Source organism: Pseudopodoces humilis, chromosome 23 (genome assembly GCF_049639895.1).
Source record: "Pseudopodoces humilis isolate 2021_Gansu_Grassland_sample_001 chromosome 23, ASM4963989v1, whole genome shotgun sequence".
NCBI classification, from domain to species: domain Eukaryota; kingdom Metazoa; phylum Chordata; class Aves; order Passeriformes; family Paridae; genus Pseudopodoces; species Pseudopodoces humilis.
In genome coordinates this window covers 6,430,499-6,454,090 of record NC_142222.1, presented here as the reverse complement: position 1 = coordinate 6,454,090, position 23,592 = coordinate 6,430,499, and the positions used below count along the sequence as shown (strand labels likewise).

Below are 23,592 nucleotides of genomic sequence, written 5' to 3'. Positions count from 1 at the left end.
CTGCAAATCCCCCTCCCGCAGAATAAAATATCAGATACTTTCCTGAAATACAGATACAGTAAACTCTGGCCATTGTTTCTGCCTTATCTACTGAATCAATAATGTAGAGAAAGAATTCAAGGACGTTTTTCAGACAGGGCCTTCCTTTTTTTAGGCTGCGGTGACGTCCGCACCTTTAAATGGTTCCATAATATTCACTGCCTTTCAAATACACAGAAGAATTGATATCAGGCCTTTGTATCCGCAGTTCTTCAGATCCTTCCTTGCCTTTTATTAAAATATGGGAACGATAATCTCCATGCCTTTGGTTTCCTGATTTGGGTAAGCTGCCACAGAGCTGTGTCAGGCTTTCCTGTTTCCCTTTCTGTCCCTCTGCTTTGGAGTATTAATTCACTGGATCTGATCCCGAGTCAGTTTGGTTGTTTATTGTCAATATGAAGCAATAGTAAATCCTCTGGTTTCTAGTACAATAGGAAAATACATGTTTACAAAAAAAAAGTTGCTGTGGAATAAGCATTTTAGTCCTGGAGCCGTTAAACTGCCTTTCCTTGTAAAATGGAGTTTTAGATGAAAATACAGACAGAGAGGGAAAATAATAAAATAAATAATAAAAATAAATTCTTAGATGAGTATTGTGTGTGTTACAGAACACAAGGAGAAGCTGGTCAGAGAAGCTCAGGAGTGCAGACTGTGCCTGAGCTGTATTAGAAAACTTCTTTGCATGTAGAAGATTCACAGTTATTTAGTGTTAAGTATCACAGGGCACTCAACAAGTTCATCTTTTCATCTCCTCACAGGCTCATTGGAAATAATAGAGAAATCTATTTACCACAATAAAGGCAGAGTGGGACATCAGAAGTGGCTGTGATTCCATTTGCTGTGTTAGATTTCAGTAAGTGGTAAAGGAAAACAGTTGTTGAGCAGAGAATCTGCCTGGCAAATACCAGGCTTTATATAAAGATTTAAAGTAAGGAATCACAACAGGCAGGAGTGTTCATAAAAATATTGATGCTTGTTATTGGGCTGAAAAATGGCCTTTAAATTATATTCAGTACAAATGTAGCAGGAACAATCTTTTAAGACTACTTCTATAGGAGCTGTACACAGGAGACCTAGGTTCCCTTTCTATGTACTTACTAGTTTCATGTGATATTATTAATTTATATTTATAATTCTGAGTGTGAGAGTTGTATTGGAACAAGTCTTAAAGCTTCTTCTCTCATCTCCCCTTTTAGATTGATGCATTGGGTAAACGAAGCAAAGAAGCAGAGGCAGCCTTCTTGAATGTTTATAAGAGATTAATTGATGTTCCAGGTAAGCAAATTATTCCCTTATTCTGAGAAACTAATGGTTCATGTTTGTGTGAATGCTACTGGGCATTTTTCCTACCTTTAATAAGGTAAATATGAGCAATGATTTTGTTCTGGAACTGATAGACTCCTGTATTGTTTCTAATGGAGTGAACTCTAACTGTGGCACATTTCAGGACTTCTCAGTGCATCTACATGTTAATGTTTGTATGAATCAATTTACATTATTATGATACTATGTGATCCTCAGTATTTGTTTTGTTAGAGGGTTCAGACAACTTTAACAAAAAAAAAATGCATCTCAAAGCTTTACCAAGAAACAGCAATATTTGTACTTTCAAAGGACAGAGAAAACTTTTCATGCCTTCCAAAAAAAACAAAAGAAAAAGCCTTACTGAAAAGTAAATCACTACCAAATTTCAGTTCTGTGCAGTGTAAGTGTGATCATAAATTTTATTCAAAGGCCTTTATTGTATGTGTTTTCAACTTCCCTTTTGTTTGGCATCTGAACTTTCTTTGTTTGGCATTTGGTTTCAGTTCACTTCTTTTTACATTTTGGGAGTTGGTTTTGGGGTTTTTTTTTGTTGTTGTTGTTGTTGTTTGTTTGTATTTTTTCCCAGTGGAAAATAAATAACTGCCTGAACAGATTTTTCTTTTTACATCCATATCACAGGGAGTGAGGAGCCCAAGTCTCCACTGCCACATCTTGACCTGGCTGAGCTTTTGGTACATGACTCTGTGTCATTTTATGGTTTTATAAAACATCACGTATATATATAATATTCCAAATACCTCAAGAGGGCCTTTGAGGTGTAATTAATACTTTTAAATACTTTTAGGGCTTCATAGTACCCTGGCCTTTACTGGTTTTACCATTTAAGGGGAGCACATTTCATTCATGCTTCAAATTATAATTAAATTTTTTATGTTTTAGTTTAATGATTAGCTGGTTGAAAGGTCAGTGTTTTCAGATGCTTAGTCTGAGCTAACAAATATATATTTTTATGAATCCCCATTCATATCTGAGCAGTGCCCAGTGGCCAGTCCCTCTGTAGGGATGCAGGGACTCGCCACGCTCTTCCTGGGCCACAATTTACCTTGGAAATATTTTTAGGTTAGTCATCTGTGGCCTGTGAGTTTTCCTTCTCTTATTTCCTGCTCAGAGTGTCAGTAACATTCTGCTGAACAGAACATTTCCCTTTGGCCACCTGCTCATGCCATGGGAGGAGTGGATAACTCGGAGAGGGTCCCGACTGTCACGGGCAGTTTGCCTGGCATGAGCAGTGTGGGCCTGGGATGGGCACCCACAGCTCTGGCTTGGAAAGAAACCCCTCCATGAGAACATTCCCAACATCTCTGCAGCCTGGGAGTCCAGCAGTGAGCGCTGGGGAGAGGCACTGCAGCCCCTCCATCTCCACACTAACACTTGCTGCAGTTTCCTGCCATAATTTGGGAGCTGAGTAGGTTTGAGTTGGAACAGTCTGGCTTTTTTCACGACTGAGAAGTGGTGTCAAACAAGAGCTGTGTGGGATCCTTCGTGTGCTCTTGTGCACAGGCTTCTTTCTGAAGCCTGGCACGATCACAGGTGCTGGGATCTGAGCAGCAGATCAGACCAAGCCTTGAGGATAAGGTAGGATTTATATCCCACCCATGCTGTTGAAATGGTGAAGGACTTTGTCAGGACTTCTTTGTAGGAGAAAGAATTTTCTCTTTCCTTTCAATTTCAGGAGCAAAATTTACAGCCCTGCTCCCACACCCCACAGCCTCTCTTGCCCCTCCGTCCCCTGCGCGTGCCTTATGTCACCCGTCACAGAAATATTTCTTTGATATTCTTAAAACACATAAAAACTTCAGCTTGGCTGAGTTGGGAGCGCAGTGGAGTCTGTGGGATGAGCAATATCTTCAGGTTTTAGGCCCATGCTCTTACCTGGAGGTCTGAGGTAAAAGTAAACTCCAGGTTCTCCAGGAGAAGTCCATCTCTAGTGTAGCTATGTGCAGGCGTAACAAATACTCACAGTTTACAACACACACTGCAAGGAGAAGGAAAGCAGCCATTAGCAATGTGTGGCACTGGTCTTTGTCACTCTGCTTCATTGCATTGCTCTTTTTTCCCCCCTCTCATCCTGCGTAGTCTGCTACTTTGGGCAGTGTCCATGGAGGTTGGCTGGGTGTCCATGGAGAGCCCTCCTTTATAAACAGCCATCAGTTTTCATTTATCACATGTCTTGCTTTGCCTCCGTGTGGCTTTACATATCTTTTGACCTGTTAGTTTGGTATTTCAAATATTTAGGTACACTTTTAGCTCCCCAATGCTGCTGTGTTTTCTTTTCGGTGTGAGAAGGGAGCGATGATGTTTGGAGGAAGCTATGCCTGGAATGCTGCAGAGTGGTTATTTAGCATTAAGCATCGCTGTTACATGACAAGGGTGCAATTTTATCAGACTTTCAATATCCTTTATAGGACCATATAATAATTGCAGCTGAAGTCTAATTCCCAGCAGCCAATTTTATGGTTCTTGAGGAAAGCGTGTATTTCTCTCCTCAGTAATAATGTGCACACTTTATATAATTAAAAAGGGCTTCTATTTTAATTTTACTATAAAATGATCTGTATTGAAACTCCAGCTACAGTGCTTTATGGATTCAGCAAATTTTAATGATTTTCTTTCCTGACCTGACCAGAGTTTTCACTGAGGCTCACCAGTAAGGAATTTGTGGGAGGGGGTGGTATTTTACTTGTAAATTTTCCTATGTACATCAGGGGGTTTTTCTTTAAAAGATAAAACAGACCTTTTATATATCTCTCTCCAGCTTTATGATGCTGTTAAAATAGCATTATCATTACTTTGTGCTGCAAAATTTATCCTTCCTAAAGGAAAGCACATGTCAAGGAAAACATTTTGGTTTATGTACATTTATACAGCTATACTTCTCATTCAGTTCTGTCTTGCTTGAGACTGAACATTTTTAATTAATGGAATTAATTTTCTCATTTAATTGCCTTATTTTCAGTATGCAGTACAGAGCTAGGGAAAAGTGAATGCTGCCACATGGATTGCGCTAATCAACAAGGTTGTCACAACTTACCTTTAAAAATAATATGAATATAATTATTTTGAAGTAAAGTGAGGTTGGGTCTGTGTTTTGAGGAAGCCTTTTTCCATCTGTTCAAGATTCCTTTGTCTCCAGTTTTATAAAATGAGTGTATTATGTTAACACTCTTGGCTTTTAGGGTCTTAATCTTGCAAGCACTTAAGTGAAATTAGAGCCTTGTTGTGTGTTTGGAGGAATGGTGTTGCCTTGCAGAAATAGCATATTCAAATTTTTTTTTTCCCCCCTAAATATTTAAAGGAACAATGGTAAGCATTAAAAATGCTAAATATTTTTATTTCAAAAGGAACTGTGTTCACTACTTTATTTTTTTAAAACAACACTTGAGTGTAATTTTCAAGTAAAAGTTAAAACATGGAGACCAAGTGAATGCCAGGTGTCAGTGTCTGGATAAAGTGGTTAAATAGAGTGTTCTTTCTGCAATGGATCACTGCAGTTACAGCCCAGTGCCACGGTGGATTTGCTCAGTATTTTGTCTCAGTATTGCTCCTCTGCAGGCAAAGAAAATTCTGCCTTTAAACACAAACTCTGCTCTCTGGATGTGGCACAATTAAACCCAGTTGGGTTCAGTCTGTAGAATAGGAAAAAACACAGAGTTTTTTCAGCATATGTACATTTGAGAGCGAGGAAAGGTTAATGAAAACTGTTTGCTTTTGGTTTGGAGGGGCTGTGCCGCCTTCAAGGCTGAGCCAGAAATGGGTTTTGTTTCTCCTTATGGGAATTTTCTCATCAGGAAACAAAACGACTCTCGGGGTGTAAAAGGGGATGTGCGTGTGGTTTTATTGGAGACTCTTCCTGGGTCTGTGCTGTGATCAGATTTGATGCTATATAATGTGTGTGATGTGGGTTTTAGCTCAGAGGACCTGCTATCGAAGGGAACTATAACAAAAACCAGAGAAGGTAAAAATAAGATGGTTTTTTTTAATGCGCCCTGTCAAAACAATCAAAAGCAATAACAGTGAAAGATGGCTGAAGTGGAAATTTTATCTTTCCCTTGCTCCTTGCCGTCATAAATTGCACACCCAGCCAGGGGGATTGTGTCTCAGAAAGGGGTTTGAAGGAGGAGCAGGCTCCTTCCACAGGAGCTTTCCACACACCTATCACTACATGTAGGATTTTAGCCTACACACAACCCCAGCTCAGCCTTGCAAATTCCAACTGCCCTGCACAGGGTGTTCTTTTTCCAAGGAATGCTTTGGCTGAGGAAACACAAAGTTCTTTTTGAACAAAAGATCAGTAAAGCACTAAATAAGTGTGAGGGAATTACTTCTAAAGGCAGAAATGAAAATTATTTGCAGTGCTTGCAAATAATCAGCCATTTATAAACCTTTGCCTTTTGATTATTTACAACTCATGGCCCGCTCCAGACTTGCACTGCTGTTTGGGCTACGAGAAAATTCCATTTAAAGTGTATTTGATCAATGTCCTGAGGTTAAAGGTGATACAAGAGAAAAACAGGTTTGATTTTGGATTTGGCTGGGGGCATTTTCCCCCAGAAAAATTATCTGCTGCTTATGTTGGAGGTGATAAATGTGCAAGAAGTTGTTGTGTTTATGTACATCCTGTGACATGTTTGGATTTTTTGGGAAAATATAATGTTAAGCAGAAAGGCTAATGCCAGCCTTGGTAAGGAAGTCTGTATAATAAAGTTTTTTCAGACCCAGATGTCTCATGATGTGCTAAAATTTCAACCTAGGTGTACCCCCAGGCTTTTCTGCCTGTAGGGAGAGCTGGGTGAATGTAAATTTAGGGGATAATAAAGAGAGGTGAGGGGAAAGAGATTCACTCTGAGGAACTGTGTTTAAGCACATCCCAAAGTAGACTACTAAAAAGAGTTCCAAAAAGTTAATATTTAAAGTGCTCTTGTCTGAGATAATGGTTAATTGTTTGGCAAAACTGTCTAAAGAGCAAGATCAGGTTATAGTAAACCCTGAGTTTGTGGTACATCGAGGCTGAACAGCACAGACCATTTTTGAGAAATGTTTGATATCATTGCAGTGTGAAAAAGTTTAGGCAGTTCCTCATTTGTTAATAATACATGTCAGAACTGTCACCCCTTTCCCAATAAAATATGTTAGAATAAAAAAAAAGGACAGACCCATAAAATGAACAAGTTTATGGTTTTTCTGCCCCAGACTGTACAAGGGAAATGAATATTCAGAACGTGCCTTTTCTCAACCTTAGAGGGAAAGGAAAACAATATTACAGTGAGTACTCTCAGGGGGAAAGGAAACAAAATGAACTTGCTTACGGACACAGAAGTGGCACAGACACTCCTCAAACGCAGTAGTCGGGTGTCTTTCTAAACACACTTGAAAATCTGATAAAATTAAGCAGAAAATTGAGCATAGTTAATACTTGAAAGAGTGAAAAGCCATAAACCCCTGTGGCTGCAGGCAGTGATTTAGCTGGTGAGTGGATCCCATCTGCAGCCAAAATCCTTGATGCATCACCTGCGTGTTTGAAGCAAGTAAAAAGAAGGAGTTGCACAACCAGGAAAATCTGGAAGCAAAGTCAGTACAGCAAAAAATTACAGACTGTAGAAATTTAGTAGTGACTCTCCCCAAACAGTTCAGCAAATCTGCAAGGGGTGCTGAGTGGGAATGAGAGGAACAGTTTAAAGTCCCAACTGCAGAGGTGAGATTTGAGCAGAGTTCTCAGAGGGACAGAGCTGCCGCCGTTTCGTTCTCCAGAATATCCTGAATCGCCCGGAATGCTGCTCCAGCCTTGGCAGTCCAGTGCTGAGGAATGTCCAAGCAGCTCATAATCACTTCAGCCTCCTTCCCCATGGGGCTGGAATTCCGAGCTGCAGCACAACGGGCAGTTTGGGATGCTGGTCGGGCAGCACTGTCAGTGTTGCACTGCTATTTTCAGATGGAGCACAAAGTCCTGGCCAGTTCCCATCTTTAGAACTCATTCACTTTATCCTTCTGTTTTGAAACCCATGTCAAAATAACTGAAAATAGTTCTGTTACCTGAATACGTGGCTTGAAGTTGGGCTTGTCTGATCACATACTTTTTTCTCTAGTTTTTCACGTTGAATTAATAATTGGATAAATTCCTTTATAAAAGCCGGAATAAATATTCAGAGGAAGAAATATCCCTAAAGCATTCACTTTAAAAAATTTATTGTGTGGTTGTCAAGCCCTATTTTACTTGGTAGGCTGAAGGCACGGAAGGAAGAGGGGAGGTGCAGACAAGGGGAAGGATGCAGTGAATAGGAGCAGGAAGAATGTGCGGTAGAAGGAGATATCCCAGCAGATATCCCTGCGGGAATGGGCTGTGTTCACCTGCGGGGTGTCACCGAAGCCCTTCAGAAAATGTTGCTGCAGGGAGAGATTTACAGCAGCCCCAAGGCCCGAGACAGGAGCAAAAGGCAGAGCGTGCTGGGGAGGGGGAATATTGGACTTTCCCTTTCTCGGTTGCAGGAATGTGAACTGGAATTAAAATAAACCCCAGCTTTCAGAGGGTTTAGTGATAAGTCTGTTCAGAAGCTTTTAGGAGAAAGAAGGGATGAATATAGCAGAAATTATTTCAAACATAGTAGAAGGCTCTTTTTTCTTTTATAATCTCGAAGTAGGAGAAATGAAACTTGAAGTACAAGTGTTTTTTTCTGTAAGTGTCCTCTGCATTGAGCTCGTTGTGTGAGCAGAAATTCCAGTGTCCCGGGCCATTACTAGAACATTAACAATCAAATTGGAGCCTTTTAAGTTGCAGTGGCTTCTCTTGTAACTCATTAGGTTCTTTTTCAGCTGACATAGCGCCATCAAGTACTGCCCTACCTATTATGCAAACCCCACGTTTAATATTAAAAACTTTTCTGAGGATTTACTTTGGTTATTCTTTTGAAACTAGAGGGAACTACAGTGCAGTTCATGGAGTTGATAATTTATTCTGCCTTACGTGATTTTTTTTCAGTCTAGGATAGTGATGCATCTCAATCTGGGGCATCTTTCTGGCAGTAACCATTCCCAAGTTGGGAGATAAATAAAGGATGTTTTTAAATAATAGCCCACAAGATGTAAGGACCACACTCTGGGAGGGATCTGTATGATTGTGGTCACACTGCCTGTGCACCATCCCGTGCTGTTTCATTTAACCCTGCAAGCTTTGGAGAACTTGTGCCGTGATTAATGGGGAGGAAAGGCGCCGGTCTGCTGCCACTCCCCCATCCCCACACAGGGGGGTCCCATCAGTCTGGCTTTGCTGCTTCCAGAGGCCGGCAGAATTTGGGATTTGGCTTTTCTTTTTCTTTTCTTTTTTTTCTGGTAAGGAAAATGAGAGTCCCTCACCCTCTTGTGGGCACTTTGAATTCCCCGGTTCAGCCTGCACAGAACGCTCTAAGAGCCAGAGGGTGAGGAGAATGCTGTTAAAAAGTGGAAAAAAATAAAAGGAAGACACAGATCCCAGTCCTGTGGGATGGGGGAGTAAGAAAATATGTATAATTCTTGATTGAAGGAAGAACCTTTTCATGGTTTTTATGAAGTGAGGAGTTGGAGAGATGATGAGCTTTGTTTCAAATGGAATTACGGCTATAACTCTTCTGTCCCTGGGCTACCAGAGTCATAGGGGAACAGGAGCAAAGCTATCATTTATTCCGTGAAATCTTTGTCTCAGTCTCTCTAGGCTATTTCAATTTACCCCTGAAATTTCTGGGGAATAATTAATGAATTAATTAAGTATGCTGTGAGGTGTTTGAATATTCAAAAGCTACAATGTAATTATTATTTTTTCTAAAACACATTTTCAGGTTATTTTCAGACATGCAGTCTCCCACAAAAGCAGTTACTGCATCACTTCTCCGTGTCTGTAATCCAGGGATCATTCTCCGGCAGGAACACTCCCTGCGAAGTGCAGTGTTGCATTTAGGAAGGGGGGAAAAAAACTTCCTTTACTTCGTGACTAAAGTATTGTGACAACGAGGCTGAACTCCTGGCTCCTTGAAAAAGTTGAATTGCCTTAATGAAGTTGTGTTTTAGGAGGACTATTATTTTTTTTCCCCCCTCCCTTATCGTTTCGTGTGGGCGTTTCTGGTGAGCGATCACCGAGAGCTTTGCTTACAGCGGGGTTTGGGCAACAGAAATTCAGTCGCTTTGAAAGAGACGCGTTGCCTTCCTTGAATTATTTTTAGATCCCAACCTTAGGAAACACATTTCCAGTGATATAAATTATTAATTGCCCCTGTAGTTCTGGCACTGTTTCATAACTTGCTTTCTTATCGTTTCCAGTGTTACAGGCCTGTAAATGAAGAGGGAAGGGGGGTATTAAAAGGCAAGTCCTTTGTTTTGGAAGAGGCTCTTTTAGGAGCTCCATGTTATGATACCAAAGGAATAGATTAAAAGGAAAAGAGAAGAGGTTTAATTTAGATATTAGGAAGGAATTGTTCCCTGTGAGGGTGGGCAGGCCCTGGCACAGGGTGCCCAGAGAAGCTGGGGCTGCCCCTGGATCCCTGGGAGTGCCCAAGGCCAGGCTGGACAGGGCTTGGAGCAGCCTGGGACAGTGGAAGGTGTCCCTGCTATGGCAGGGGTGGAACGAGATTAGCTTTAAGGTCCCTTCCAAGCCAAACCAGTCCACGATTGTGTCATTTCTATAAAATATTCTATGCGAATAAGCCGAGAGCGAACCTTGGACAGGGCAGAGCAGAACGCTGGGCTCTTTTGCAGATCCTGGCCCATCCGTGGTGGTCTCACCGCACGGAAAGACTCCATTTGTGGTGATTTTACAGCGTGTGAGGAGCCCCCCGGCACCGCACCGACACCCGCGGCCGCCGCCCGATCCGCCCGCGCTGCGATCCAGGCCGGGCTTTGCCGCTCTCCCCGCCACGGCCGGCCGGGGGTTCCTGCGGGGTCCGGGCGGTCGCTCCGGGGTCCGGACAGCCCCTCACGGGGTCCGGACGGCCCCTCACGGGGTCCGGACAGCCCCTCACGGGGTCCGGACGGCCCCTCACGGGGTTCAGACAGCCCTTCTGGGGCTCCGGACAGCTCTTTTGGGGGTCCGGACGGCTCCTCACGGGGTCCGGACAGCCCCTCTGGGGGCCCGGACAGCCCCTCACGGTGCCCGGACAGCCCCTCACGGGGTCCGGACAGCCCGTCTGGGGGTCCCTGCGTTCCCTCCGGGGGCCCCGTTGGTCACTCCGGGGTCCGGGCTGTACCTCAGGGGTCCCGCTGCTCTCTCCCGGCGGGGCTGTCGAAGCCCATTGCTCGGGACTGCTCCTGCCGAGCAGCATTCTGCAGCCCCGGGGTTTTATATATATATATTTATATAAATTTATATGGGGAGAGAGGGTAATTTGGCTCTGCGTGCTGCAAATTGTACATTTAAACAATGACACAGTTTTTCCACTCCGTTTGGCAAACCCCGCCATCAGCCCCTCAGTGTTGTCGGGGGTCCTCAGCCCTCACGGCAGCAGCAGCCACGGACGAAGGGTTAAACATAAACTTTAAACATTCCTTGTCCCGTAGGAGCTCCTTTTCTGTGAGCCGAGGTGGGCTTTTCCCCCCTCTCCTTAAATAACGAGGGTGGTCCCAGCATACTCTATATCGAGACAGCTTTTCATCAGTTGCTCATCAGCATGCTAATTGCTGTATGACTAATTATGCCCTGAATTCCAGTTGATTTTCTTAATGAGACAGCTGGGTTAATTATGTAATCGTATGATTACATTAGCCCAGAGTGCCCTGGCGAAAAGGAAGGCGGGCGGCACTGGGATGTCACCGGGCGAGGGGCACGGGGGCAGCCGTGGTCATTTTGGCCGTAATGATCGGGGAGGGCAACCCTGCGCCAGCGCCCACGGTGTCAACACCGGGATGGGATTGTTGACACTGAGAGCTGTGCCTTCTTCCAGCTCGCAGGATGGGGGAGGAATGGGAGTTGATCAAGAAAACTCACTTGGGAAGTTCAGACAGTCATCGATGGCCCTGTTGTATCTCAGGGATTGAGATTTGGGCGATGTGGCGTGAGGGTTGGATTGTAGAGTCACAGAATATCCTGAGCTGGAAGGGGCCCATAAGGATCATCAGTCCAACTGGGCACAGCACAGCCCCAACAATCCCAGCCTGGGCATCCCTGGGAGCGCTGTCCAAACACTCCTGGAGCTCTGGCAGCCTCGGGGCCATGCCCATTCACTGGGGAGCCTGGGCAGTGCCAGCACCCTCTGGGGGAAGAACCTTTCCCTGATATCCAGCCTAGACCTCTCCAGAGGTCCAGCCATTCCCTCCTGCTGTCACTGGTCACAGAGAGCAGAGATCAGAGCTGCAGACTCCAGTGAGTCTCCTCTCAGTCTCCTCCAGCTGAACAAAGCAAGTGTCCTCAGCCGCTCCTTGTACGGCCCCTGCTGACCCTTCACTGACTGTGTCCCTCCTTCGGACACTGTCTTACAGCTTTATATCTTTCTTACATTGTGGCGCTCAAAACTGCACCCAGGGTGGTGAGGGGCTGCCTCATGTAATGCATAGTCCAGGCAAAAGCAATCTTAATTTTGTTTGTGAAGTCAGTACTTTACATACCTAAACAGCAGCAAAAAAAGAAAGGTTTCCTTTCCCTGAAAAAATATCCATCGTCAGGGCATGTGCGTGGTGGGAGAACAGCCTGAGAGGTGTTGCTGCGGCTGCATCACACCAGCTCGTTTGATGTGAAGTATTAACTGCTATAAGAATAGCTTGGCATTTGTAACATTAATTGTTTTTGTGTCTGTGTCCACTGAGACATGTTCGTCCTCCTCCTTTGTGGGGACAGAAGTGAGGTGTGTCCCACCAGCAAGCAGGGGATGTGCCCAGAGCTCTGCAATCCCTGGGGAAGGAGAGGCAGGGGCGAGCTCTGCAGGGTTGGAATACGGTGGTTTCTGTTTCTTCAGTGGTAGCGTGGAGGAAACCCCGTCAGGGATCGGATCCAGATGTGCTGGGCTGCCTGCAAGCACAGGATGCAGAGGGCTTCTCTGTGGGTATGGCATTCAACAAGTGGATTAGGGAAAATGAGGAGAATAGGAAGCAAGAGAAAGAAATACACTAAGTTTAGTGTAAAAATAGACATCTCAATCTACTCTCGGGCAGTAAGGATCTTGCAAAATGCTTCTTCAAGTTCTGGATGATCAGATCCCTTTTACTAATTTTCTCATTTTTTTATTTACCCTGTACCTAGCAGGGATTCTGGAATTTCACGAGAGAAAACTCAAAGCAAGGGAATAATGTGTGATGAGGTTTCCATATTTCAGTGTTAAACGAGGTGATTTTTCTCTCTTACAGACCACAGAAAGGGCATTTCCCTCGTTGCCTCTCTCCATAAGCCAGGGCCAGTTGATCTTTTTTGAGCTGTGTATGCCTGTTGTTTGTGTAATGAATCGAAAGTTTTGGTCCATTGCTTGTTTAAAAATTCAGTGACCTCCTGTTAAATGACATGAAACATACTTTGCAAACCTGGTTAATATAAAAAGGTATGCTTTTCCATGCATGCATGTGTTGGGAAAAAGGAGAGTATTTTTATTTATTTTTAATCTGCTCCACTCAGGTAGGAAAAAAACCGTTGTGACTCTAAGGTTTATGCTTGTTTCAGGTTAATTGGTGTTTATAAATACTCCAGAAATAACAGGTTTTAGGTTTTTCAAGCTAAAAGCGCATGTTGGAGCTTGCCATGAGAAATGATTTTTCTCTCTGCCCAAAATGTCTTGGTTGGTCATTTTATTGTTATACAACTATTAGTTTTCTTTAATGCAGTTTATAAAAATTAAGTCTAAGAGGTGCTTCACCCATGGGTTTTTTTTACATGTCCTCCAGCAGTATTTGGTGGCTGCAGGCCATTAGTCCTTCAAATAGGCTCTAGTGAAGTTTGAAGTTTAATGCACAGAGACTTTTTTTACATTTTGTTTGTTCTGCCACTGTTTTGCTACTTGAACATTAACCTTTAATAAAGCTAAATTAAATATACATGTCCTGATGAATAATTATGAGATTGCAAGCATTTTCATTTTGTACATGAAGCTTCTCAGGGATTGCAAATGTGACTAAAGGTTTAGTCATTATTCACTTTATAATGCCCATGTTATTTTTGTCTTTCAATTCTTTACTGATTTCAATATAAAAAGCCCTGCGTATTAGGAGCAAAATACTTCTTGTACGTGTCCTCGCTTTTTACAGTGGGCATGTTAAAATGAGGGTGGGGAAAAGTGCACCCACAATTTTGTCTAATTCAGTTTCTTTCATCGTGGCACTTTAACACTATTTCATAGAAATGCACACAGCTGAAGCTTAAGATCCTGGGCCCGATAGGATTTGTGGTTCCTGTAACAATTTAAGAAGTGGCCAGAGCGAGACAATCCGGCCTTTCTTTGTGCTCAGCAGATGAATGTCCCGGGCTGGCTCTTTGGGGGATGCTGAGCTTCAGGAGTGTGACAAAATGCTCCATGCAGAGGAAGGTCAGGGACCTCCATGGGAGCAGGGGAATGTTGTGACAGCCCACACCGTAACAGGACCATCCATAAATACTGCAGAGCCTTCAGCTCATGCTACTGCTGCCACTTCAGCTCTCTATTTAATTCCTTACCTGTACCCCCCTGTCTCTGCCACAATAACATTTTAAGTTTGATTTATTATAAATATTTTAATACAGATAATAATAACGAAAAGTATTTGGCCTAAAAAGCATAAATGAAAAAGCTATGTAGTCATAAACTATGTATGTGCAGAGAACAGATGACAAGCAACCTAGATTTTGTATTATGAACAGGGTAATGCCATAAGCTGTTGAAGAACCCGAGTAACAAAATGCAGCACGCTGCTACTTAGAATGTCTCTGAGCTCAACATAACCCAGTGCTATTCTTTTATAAACTATGCAACAACGCTGGCATATTGAAAAAACACACAGGCTCATGCTTAATGTGTTAACAGAGGTACAATAGACTTATTATGTGTTTCCAGAGACTGGAACTGAGGGTGGTCTGAAAAATTAATGACTGTGGTGGTTGAAAATTAAGTGAACTCCCTAATATATACTGTTGTTGATCCACTGAGTTTGGTGTTTAGCATTCCTCAACAGGAGACTAAATCCTTGCAGCCATTTCACAAGAGATGCTGGCGCCTATAGCAGAAATATGTTCAATAATCTTTTATAAGTCCATCATACTCCAGAGTTCTCCTGTCCTGAAGAAGTCCCAGAATAAATCACACATGCACATGTCAGGTGTGTGCTGAGAACCCTCTTTACAAGAAGGGGATGAACATCAGAGGATTGATAGTGAGAGGACATTTTATTAATAGTGTAAGAAAAAGAGAGATCCGAACCCAAGGTTCATGGAATTGATTATATCTACACAATTTTTCTGATTATTATTGACCTATTAATTGGAAAAGGTACCGTTTAGATCTCCACGGTCACAGAACCTGTTTGAGCTCTGCTGTGCAGGGTGATGCAGGTTGATTGCTTTTCACCCAAAATTTCTCATTTTGCAATAAGAAATGGAAGCTTAAAACTCTCACACACTTTTGTATCATGACTGTCTGCTCTCAGGAACGCTGTCCTGGGGATTACTGCCAGGGTGAAGAAGCTGTGTCCAAATTCCCTGGAATCACAGAATGGTTTGGGTTGGGAGAGACCTTAAAGCTCATCCCATTCCACCTCCTGCCATGGGCAGGGACACCTTCCACTGTTCCAGGTTGCTCCAAGCCCTGTCCAGCCTTGAACACTTCCAGGGATGGGGTAGCTACAACCAGGGCAAGCTGTGCTGCGACCTCACCTCCCTCACAGCCAAGAATTTTGTCCCAATATCACATCTATCCCTGCCCTCTGGCAGTGGGAAGCCATTCCCCCTTGTCCTGTCACTTCCAAGTCCTTGTCCCAAGTCCCTCTCCAGCTCTCTTGGATCCCCTTTAGGTGCTGGAAGGGGCTCTAAGGTCTCCCCAGAGCTTTTTCTTCTCCTGGCTGAACACCCCTGGCCCTGTCAGCCTGGTTCTGTATTTAAAGGGAACACAGAATGAAGTATTTCTGGTTTTTTATACAATGTAAGGAATGTACAGGTCTAATAACTCAAAGAAGGGCCCTGCTGGCACCAAAATGGAGAATAAAGGACTGCTCTGAACTGCTTGGGTCACAGAAGTGTTCCTGTTACATTTTATCTTACTGTTTCTTTTTCAGATCCGGTTCCAGCCTTGGATTTAGGACAGCAGCTTCAGCTGAAGGTTCAACGCATGCACGATATTGAAACAGAAAACCAGAAACTTAGGGAAACTCTGGAGGAATACAATAAAGAATTTGCCGAGGTGAAAAATCAGGGTAGGTTGCAACCTTATTATCAGCTTTAAATACACACTGAAATTTGAAGACAGGGATCGAATTCAGTTTTGTTTCTTAAAGGTAGAGGTGACAGTAGCATTGAAATTCAGTGGAGAAAGTGCAATAGTCTATTAGAGCCACTTCTGTATTTGTGTGTGGAGATGGGCTGTGGGCAGACTCTTTGGATTTATTGGAAGTTTCATTTACTGTAGCACCAAGTCAGAGGATGGAGTTGTTATTGTGCATATTTGATTGTAGCCTTCAGCACTGAAAATTACACCTGACTGACGTTATTTGTGACATTTTATGAGAGGCAGTGCTGGTACTGACATCAAGCTGAACGTGGGTGTTGGTACTTGGAGGATGTGCAGCTTGCACAGACAAACACAAAAATTCAGTATTTTGTACCCACATATGAATCTGTACAAAATGGAACTTTTTCTGTACCATTTTTCCTTTTCTAAATGTACTACTGGAGTACATTCAGTATATGCCCTTTATTTTTACTCTAGAGACCATCCATAGAGCAATGTAAATACAAGCTATTACTGTTAAATTATTTAAGTTTTAATGAGACTAAAGTGCATGAAAATACATGAAAATCTCAATGAGATTTAAAGCCTGTTGGCTTTAAGACTGCTTAAGTTTTCTTGTGATTCAGTTTCCTGCACCAGGAAAAAATTTTTCTCATCCATACATTTAGTTGCCCATCCATGGGAGTTCTCATTTCCATCTTTAATTCCCAGTTCTGGATGGTGGAAAGGTAAATTGTCTTGGCATTTGGAACAATGGAGATTTTATTTAATTTCTTATATTATGGAACTGTTGTACAGCCAAGTAACATTTGAAAGCTGTGTTAGCAACTAAGTTGGTTTTGTTAAATCTCATTTTTTGCTGAGGGAACATCTATGCAGTTATGCATTTTGGAATATATTTTGTTTTAACCTAGAGGGTGTGACCCCTGGAGAGGACAGGTATCAGCATGCCAGGGTTTGGGCTGGACTGCAGGAGATGTCATGTTGGAACTGTAATGCTCTAAGCAAGACTGTATTTTTGGCTGGAAATGTACAATCATTGCAGTTCACTGTGCAGTTTTCCTGAGGCTGTGCATCCAGTACAACCAAGTATGACATGGGGGTTCATCCCACAAAGTGGAAAAGCTCTTGACTTGTAGAGTTTTTTGCTACAACCACTCATAACTGACATTTTTGATTTTCCCTGCTGTGCTGGAACTTCCTTTCCATTTCCCCACTGTAGCCTTTGTGTTGTTTTTCACTCCAGTGCAGTGGTTTTACTCTCAGTTTCAAACAGGGATTAATAAGCTATCCAGGGAAAAGGCTGTTGTTAGCTGAGGGTGCTTTGATCAGTTAATCTCTTTGTTTGGAGGGCTGATATGAGCTCTGTGGTGCCTGTAAGAACTTCCAAAACTGGTATAAATGGCAGTGCCTGACAAGCTGTAGCTGACCTGAGCACTGAAGAAAGCACTTAGTGCTTCAAGCAATGTAGAGAATTCAGCTGTATGCTTAAAGGTAAAAACAGATTTTATTACGAAAGTTACATTTTCGTAGTTTTGTTTTCTTTTAAAATTATACATTGAAACTTAGTCAGGGTGCAATTACGTGAATTTCTGTGAGATTATTTTGCTCTCTGCTTCTCCATATACCCAGAATGTTTTTGCAGATTTATATCTGGAAACACCTGGAGCAGAGGTGTTCCCAGAAGGGAGTGCAGCACCCTTTGCCCACAGGAGCAGCATCCTACTGTCTGTGGGAAGGAGCATCCTTTGCTTATTCAGGAAGAGATCAGGATTTGTATGACTTCCCGGATCTCAGGGAAGAATTTCCCTTTGCTTAAGAAAAAAAGAAGTGACGTGTCCTTTTCACGGCCTGTTACTCAGTAATGAGCCTCAGCTGATTTCTGCACAGCCAGCAAAATCCTGCTCCTTCAGGCAGAGGCAGCTGCTTTGCTGGCGAACATTTTTATCACTCTTCTCCCCTTTTTTGTGGTCACAGTGGCCCAAGCTGCCTTTGGTAGTGCCCAGACAGCAGATCATGTCACCAGCTACCTCCTGTCTGCTTCACAGCTCCCTGCTCAACTCTCAGCATTGGGACTTTGAAAGGATTATGTGTGGGTTTGTGTGATATTATTGAGATTTTTTTCCCCCCCAAGCCCATAGGGTTTATTTTTCATATCAGGGTTTGTCTTCCTCTGTTTCTGCAGAATATGAAACTATTCACATCCAAGTTTCTACTTTTTCCTCAAGCATTATTAATGGTATCTCTTAATTAGCTGATGTCTTTAAGCCCCCCTGCATCCCTGTGTGAGTACTCTGAGCTGTGCTGCTGCTGTGAGTCTTCTGGCAGTCCAAGAATTTTTCCAAATTCCATTATTGTTACAAAGCATACTCTGGTGGATGTCCTGCTTTTCCTCTTCTGAGCCCTATAAGGATTCAGTCCTTTCCTTTGGGTGGGATCACAGGGCTTTCACGTAGGAACAGATCAGGGCACGTAAGCAGATGCTGAGCTGTAGCTCTGCAGGTTTCTGCGTCTGCTCTCAGCCAGTGCTGGACATGGGGAAATGCAGGAGAGCTCCTTTATCTGAGGGAAAGGTTCTGCAAATTCCCTGGAAGGCTGCAAGTGCCTCAGAAAGTTAAAATAGTCAATGTTGGTGTGTAAACCCTGGGGTGGGTGACGAGGCAGCGACAGCAACTGGGACATGCAGAGGTCCAGTGCCTGCTGTTGATGCAGCAGTTGGATCCCAAGTGCTGGGTTTCTCCTCAGCTGGGAAGCAGAAGAGAGCTGTAGCTGAGATATGTGTTCAATTAGTGTGAGATTACATCTGTGCATGAACCATGGTGGAACTACCTCTTAGTGCATGAGCACAGTCAGGTGAATTAAGTGTCCTGTGTGTAAATGCATGCTTAAACCTACACTGGGACTTTATTAATCTTCTTTCAGCACTGAGCTAATTTTAGACTAGTCAATAAAGTGATATTATATTTTACAATTGATTTTTTTTCCCCTTCTTTTTTTTTAAAAAAATTTGTGTTAGAGGAACCTTCTTCACTCTGCTTTCCAGCAAACTCCATTGATCCTTCTCAACCTAAACACTTAAAGTTCAATTTAACATTTAGGGAGTAAAAGGTCTCCAAAGGGACTCATATCCATTGATTTTGTGTCAGAGTTGAAGAGCTAAAGTTTAAAACACACTGAGCCTACAGGGTAAAGCAAGCCTTGTGTTGTGGAACCACGTGGAGCTGTGTAAACTCATTCTTCCCTATTGTTTTCCTGCAGAGGTTACAATAAAAGCACTTAAGGAGAAAATCCGAGAATATGAACAGACCCTGAAGAACCAAGCGGAGAACATAGCCCTTGAAAAGGAACAAAAGTTACAAAATGATTTTGCGGAGAAGGAGAGGTGAGTGTGTGGGTGTGGGTGTGGGTGTGGGTGTGTCTGGGTGTTGGGGAGGAGGAGAGAGGTATTTTTCTGTTTAATGTTCCCAGCCAGGACTGGTGGCTGGAGACAGCTCATCCATTGAGTGATTCCAGCGATTTATGCGTTTGACACGGAATCATTTGATACTCAACTTTGCCCAGGAAAACAATCGGGAGAGTGTGGAAGTGAAACAAGGACAGATTGTCTCTTCTCCGTGGTGTGGGGCAGGGGGAGGTGTCATGTTCAGGAGGGTGCAAACCTGTTTTTATTCCTCCCTGGCTGCACTGTCCTCTGTGACACCAATCTGTCTCCATTAGCCAGGGCAACTCTTCGTGTGTCACAGGCTCTGCAGCCCTGGGCTGGGGCAGATGAACCCCTGCACCCACAGCCTGGGCCAGGGAAGCACCAGCCCTGCTCCCCTGGGAATGGCTGAGATAAGGGATGTCTTCCTGAATTATCCTGGGAAGGTTTGCATCTTCCCACATGCCAAAATTAAGAAGGGTTTTAATTATTTACTATTGATTTAAACAAAACAAAACAAAACAAAACAAAACAACATTTTGGATGTGTTTCTGATCTTTTGCAAATGAGCAGGGAGCATTTGAATCTTTAGGCTGGTGGGCAAATAAATCAGGCAGGATAAAACCAAGGGGCTAAAGAGGGAGTTCTTTCAGGCTGCATTCCCTGCTTTGAGAATTTATTTCTCCCGCGGAGCAATAACACTGAAGCTATAATATGTTCAACATAGCGTGGAAAACCTTCAGTTCACGTGAGCTTTTTAGTTAGAGGGTTGGTTGTTTAAAATCAGGGCTGAGTGGGAAGAATCTACCAGTGAATGCAAAGCTGTATTTTGTATTCATTAATACCTGTGGTTACTTTTCTGCTAAGCAGTGTTTTTAACAACTGCAATTTCAATGTACTTAAAAATAAAACAAAATGGCAGGTCGTGGAATGCAAGTAAAAGTGTGTGTAAGAGAGGTTTTGAGGTCTCAGAGTATATGGTTGAGTATGAAGGGAGCTGACGCATGATTCTCGCTATAAATAGTTATTAACCTGGTCAGCAGTGTTGGAGAAGAAATTTGTGCACCCTATGGAGTGCAGGCAGGATGCTGGTAGTTTCATAAGCCATTTCACAATTCTGAGATCTGCAGAATATCCTAAAAGCAGTGTTGTAAAAAGCACGGCTCCTGGGAGATGTTGGAGCAGCTCCTTTCAAAGATGAGTTTTATAACTCCTGCAGCCTGGCCCTTAGCAAGGAGTGCAGTGGCTGCGTGGCCAGATGATGTAAAAATGAGTTTAACTGACACAAACTAGAAAATGTTGCCTGTGGACATAAGAAATGTGAGCATATTAAAGTTTTGCTCGTGTTCTATAGAAAATATCACTGTGAGATTTGTTTTGAAATATGTGTGTTTTCTTAAAGAGTAGCTAATAATATTACTGCGTTTGGCACCCATTACAGCTCTGATGAAACAGCTGCTGCATCTATTCACTCCATCAGTTATGGCAACAAATTCCTTCATTATGACACTAAAATGGAAATGTATCATTCTTCTTGTACTAACTTTGTACAACAGAGGGTGCTTGGTGACAATTTTCTCAATGTGTGTGACATTTCCAAAACAAATTATGCTCAAGAAAACCTTCCACTGAAGTTGTCATTTATATAGCAGTCAACTCTTTATAACGTTCACAGCTTATGTTATGAGGTGGCTACACTGTTAAAATTTTAATAAGTGGGACCACAAAGTAGGAACAGCATCTCACAACGTGACAGCGTTTATGGGTCCCATGGAAGCACCTCAGAGCCTGTGTGGTGTTGGCAGTTGTCTCATTCCAGTTGAGACGTTTAATCGCTCCATCCCCCAAATCTGCAAGGCACAGATGAGTTGTTTGACGTGATCACGAGCTCTGCTCTCACCTCACCTCTCCCCTTGACAGAAAATTGCAGGAGACCCAGATGTCAACAGCCTCGAAGCTGGAGGAAGCCGAGCACAAAGTTCAAGCTTTGCAAACAGGTTTGGCGTGGCTTTTGTGACCTTTTCCAGGTGATCAGGTGGGAGGTGAGAGGGCAGGGATGGTTGGGTGTGTCAGGACTGGGTGTGAAGCAGCTCTTGGCATGCAGGGAGCTCCAGCAGAGCTCAGATGTGCTTTGTGAATCAGAGCAAACGCTCCTGTTGCAGCTGTCACTGGCAAATACAGGGACCAGGGGGCACACAGAGAATCAGAGCATACCTGGAATTACAGCAGGCCATGGAACTTACCCTCCATGTGTGCTCTGCTTCCACACATGTCCAAACTGTGACAAATATCTGTACTGATCAGTGTGAACCCTGTTTCTTGCCTGTTGCTATGATTTGCCATTCATTTTCATCTCTGCATACTTCAAAATTCCAGGTCTGGACTCATTTGACTTTGTTTACTATGAGAACAGAAGAAATTTTATTCCCTGAACTACTGCAATAACTATTTCGAAGGAATAAGCAGTTTAGCCACCTTAATAAGAAACTAATAATGTCTAGCTTGGTTAAGCAGAAGGTGGAAATTCTTGCAATGCAACAGAAATACTGTAAGAAATTGTGAAAAAAGTCAAAACCCTATGGATTTTTCTAAGCCATAATGGTTTGCCTAGGTAGAAAGATAAAGCTAAGGAGGTGTACAGCTTTATTTTTTTTTCATCAGGAGATGTAGAGCCTTATTTATGACTGAATACTGCTATTTCAGTACTGTAATGTTTCATGTTTATGCCTTTTAGCCTTGGAAAAAACCAGGACAGAACTATTTGATCTGAAAACAAAATACGATGAAGAAACTACTGCAAAGTAAGATTTCCCTGTTTTCTTTCTGTGTCTTCCTTCAGGGTATCACTGATTTTTTTTTTGTTTTGTATCTGTCTGTTGGAGAGAGATGAGATGAGGGAGGCTCAGGCATCCAAATTTTTTGGAAAACATGGTCATAATTTGGCCTCCTATGGAGAGATTATTAGTTTTTATATTTTCTTCCCCCCAACAAGACACTTCTCCTGGCACACACGCTGCTGCATTCCTGGTTTCATTCTCAGGTGCTTCATCTGTGTATCTCTTACCCTGTATATCTCTTGTATTTTATTTAGAAATAGGGCAGTTTCAGAAATAAGGTATTCATTGTGATCTTCCCATCTTGGTGAAAACAAAGCTTCATTTAGTAAAAGATTTCTGTTTGACTCTTAGGCACCCTGGTTCTTTCTGCTTTTGGGGTAGTAGTCCTTGCTCTGCCAGGTTCACCCCTAATTACAGAGAGCAGCATTTTGGGCCAATTTTCCTTGTTTTCAAGTAGAACATGAAGGTAGTCTTAAAAAGATATATTCTTGTCTTCTTAATAGCTACTGTTTCCAATTATCCTCTGGTTTTATTAACCATCAGGGCAGGGAACAACAAAAGAGACAGACTGCTGCTGGTTTCCTTTGAACCCTTCATATTTAAGGAAAGTTAATAATGAGAAGGAATTCTCATGATCAGCGGGATTAAGCACAAAGAGTCATTTCAGTGTCTGGAAATGGGATGGGAACGAAGCAGCCATTTCAGATGGCTGGGACACTCAAGGGAAGGGCTGGGACTCAGTGTCACCTCCCTGTGCCCACTGCCCAGGGTTAAAAACCAGTCAAACTGGCACCAATTTTAAATTTCTTACCCCATGGTACTGTGCCTGCTGAGGATCTGATTCCCCACTGAGGATGTGGGGAACCCAGCTGGAGCTCACAAAATTCAACCCACGGTGGTTTTAACAATCAGCACTTGGAGTTTAAACACCTTTTATGTCCTTCAGGATAATTTTTCAGGTGAATTTTGGTCTGGCTCTGGAAGACCACTTTCCTTTGAGCTCCATGTAGGATGAGTTCCATGGAAGGCGATCAAAAGTATTTTTGTTCCCTCATTGATCCATCCCTCTCTAAGGAATGTGAACAAATGCTGGTTCAGATTGAGCCTTAAATTCCTGCAGACTGACTTTGTTTTTTCCTGCACATAACTGATATTGTTGCTGTTATTTCATCTTGCAGTCACTTCTGGGAGAACAGGCAGAGATCAGTGGTTGTAGGCACTGAACCTAATAACCCCTGACCCTTTTTAATGTGTTTATTTGCAGAGTGCTTCATTTTTTGATACAGTTTCCCTAAGTGCTGTAATTTATCTTACACTGAGCAAAATCTGTTCTCTTAAAATATTTGTTTGCATTTCTAATCTCACTCTTTTGGGGAGATTCACACAGAAATATTTATTTTTTATATGATCTTGAGAGTGACTCTTACCTAATTTATATAGAATTACATAAAATTAGTGGCATCTGCAGTAACAAGAAGTTTATTGTGCTCTATATTTTATTGTGTTTATTGTGTTCTGTAGCAGAATGATTATGGAGACTGGCTCTGGAATAGAGTGGTCACAGAGCTGAATCCTGAAGCAGACATTAAGCTTGTACTTTATCTGCCAGACTAATGTA

The 23,592-nt window shown here is 42.7% G+C and overlaps 1 protein-coding gene across 8 annotated transcripts in view; it reads left to right on the top strand.

The window, feature by feature from the left end:
• The window catches only part of CUX1 (cut like homeobox 1), a 264,573-nt gene that overhangs the window by 116,226 nt on the left and 124,755 nt on the right, over positions 1 to 23,592 (top strand). For all 8 annotated transcript variants that reach the window (XR_001331653.2, XM_005525853.3, XM_088066159.1 and 5 more), the window contains exons 4-8: positions 1,236 to 1,314; positions 15,544 to 15,681; positions 18,975 to 19,098; positions 21,058 to 21,134; positions 21,872 to 21,938. Coding sequence is in view for 7 of the 8 variants with exons in the window: in XM_005525853.3 (XP_005525910.1) it covers positions 1,236 to 1,314; positions 15,544 to 15,681; positions 18,975 to 19,098; positions 21,058 to 21,134; positions 21,872 to 21,938 (485 nt within the window). In the remaining variant the exon portion in view is untranslated. The remainder of the gene's footprint in view (positions 1 to 1,235; positions 1,315 to 15,543; positions 15,682 to 18,974; positions 19,099 to 21,057; positions 21,135 to 21,871; positions 21,939 to 23,592) is intronic.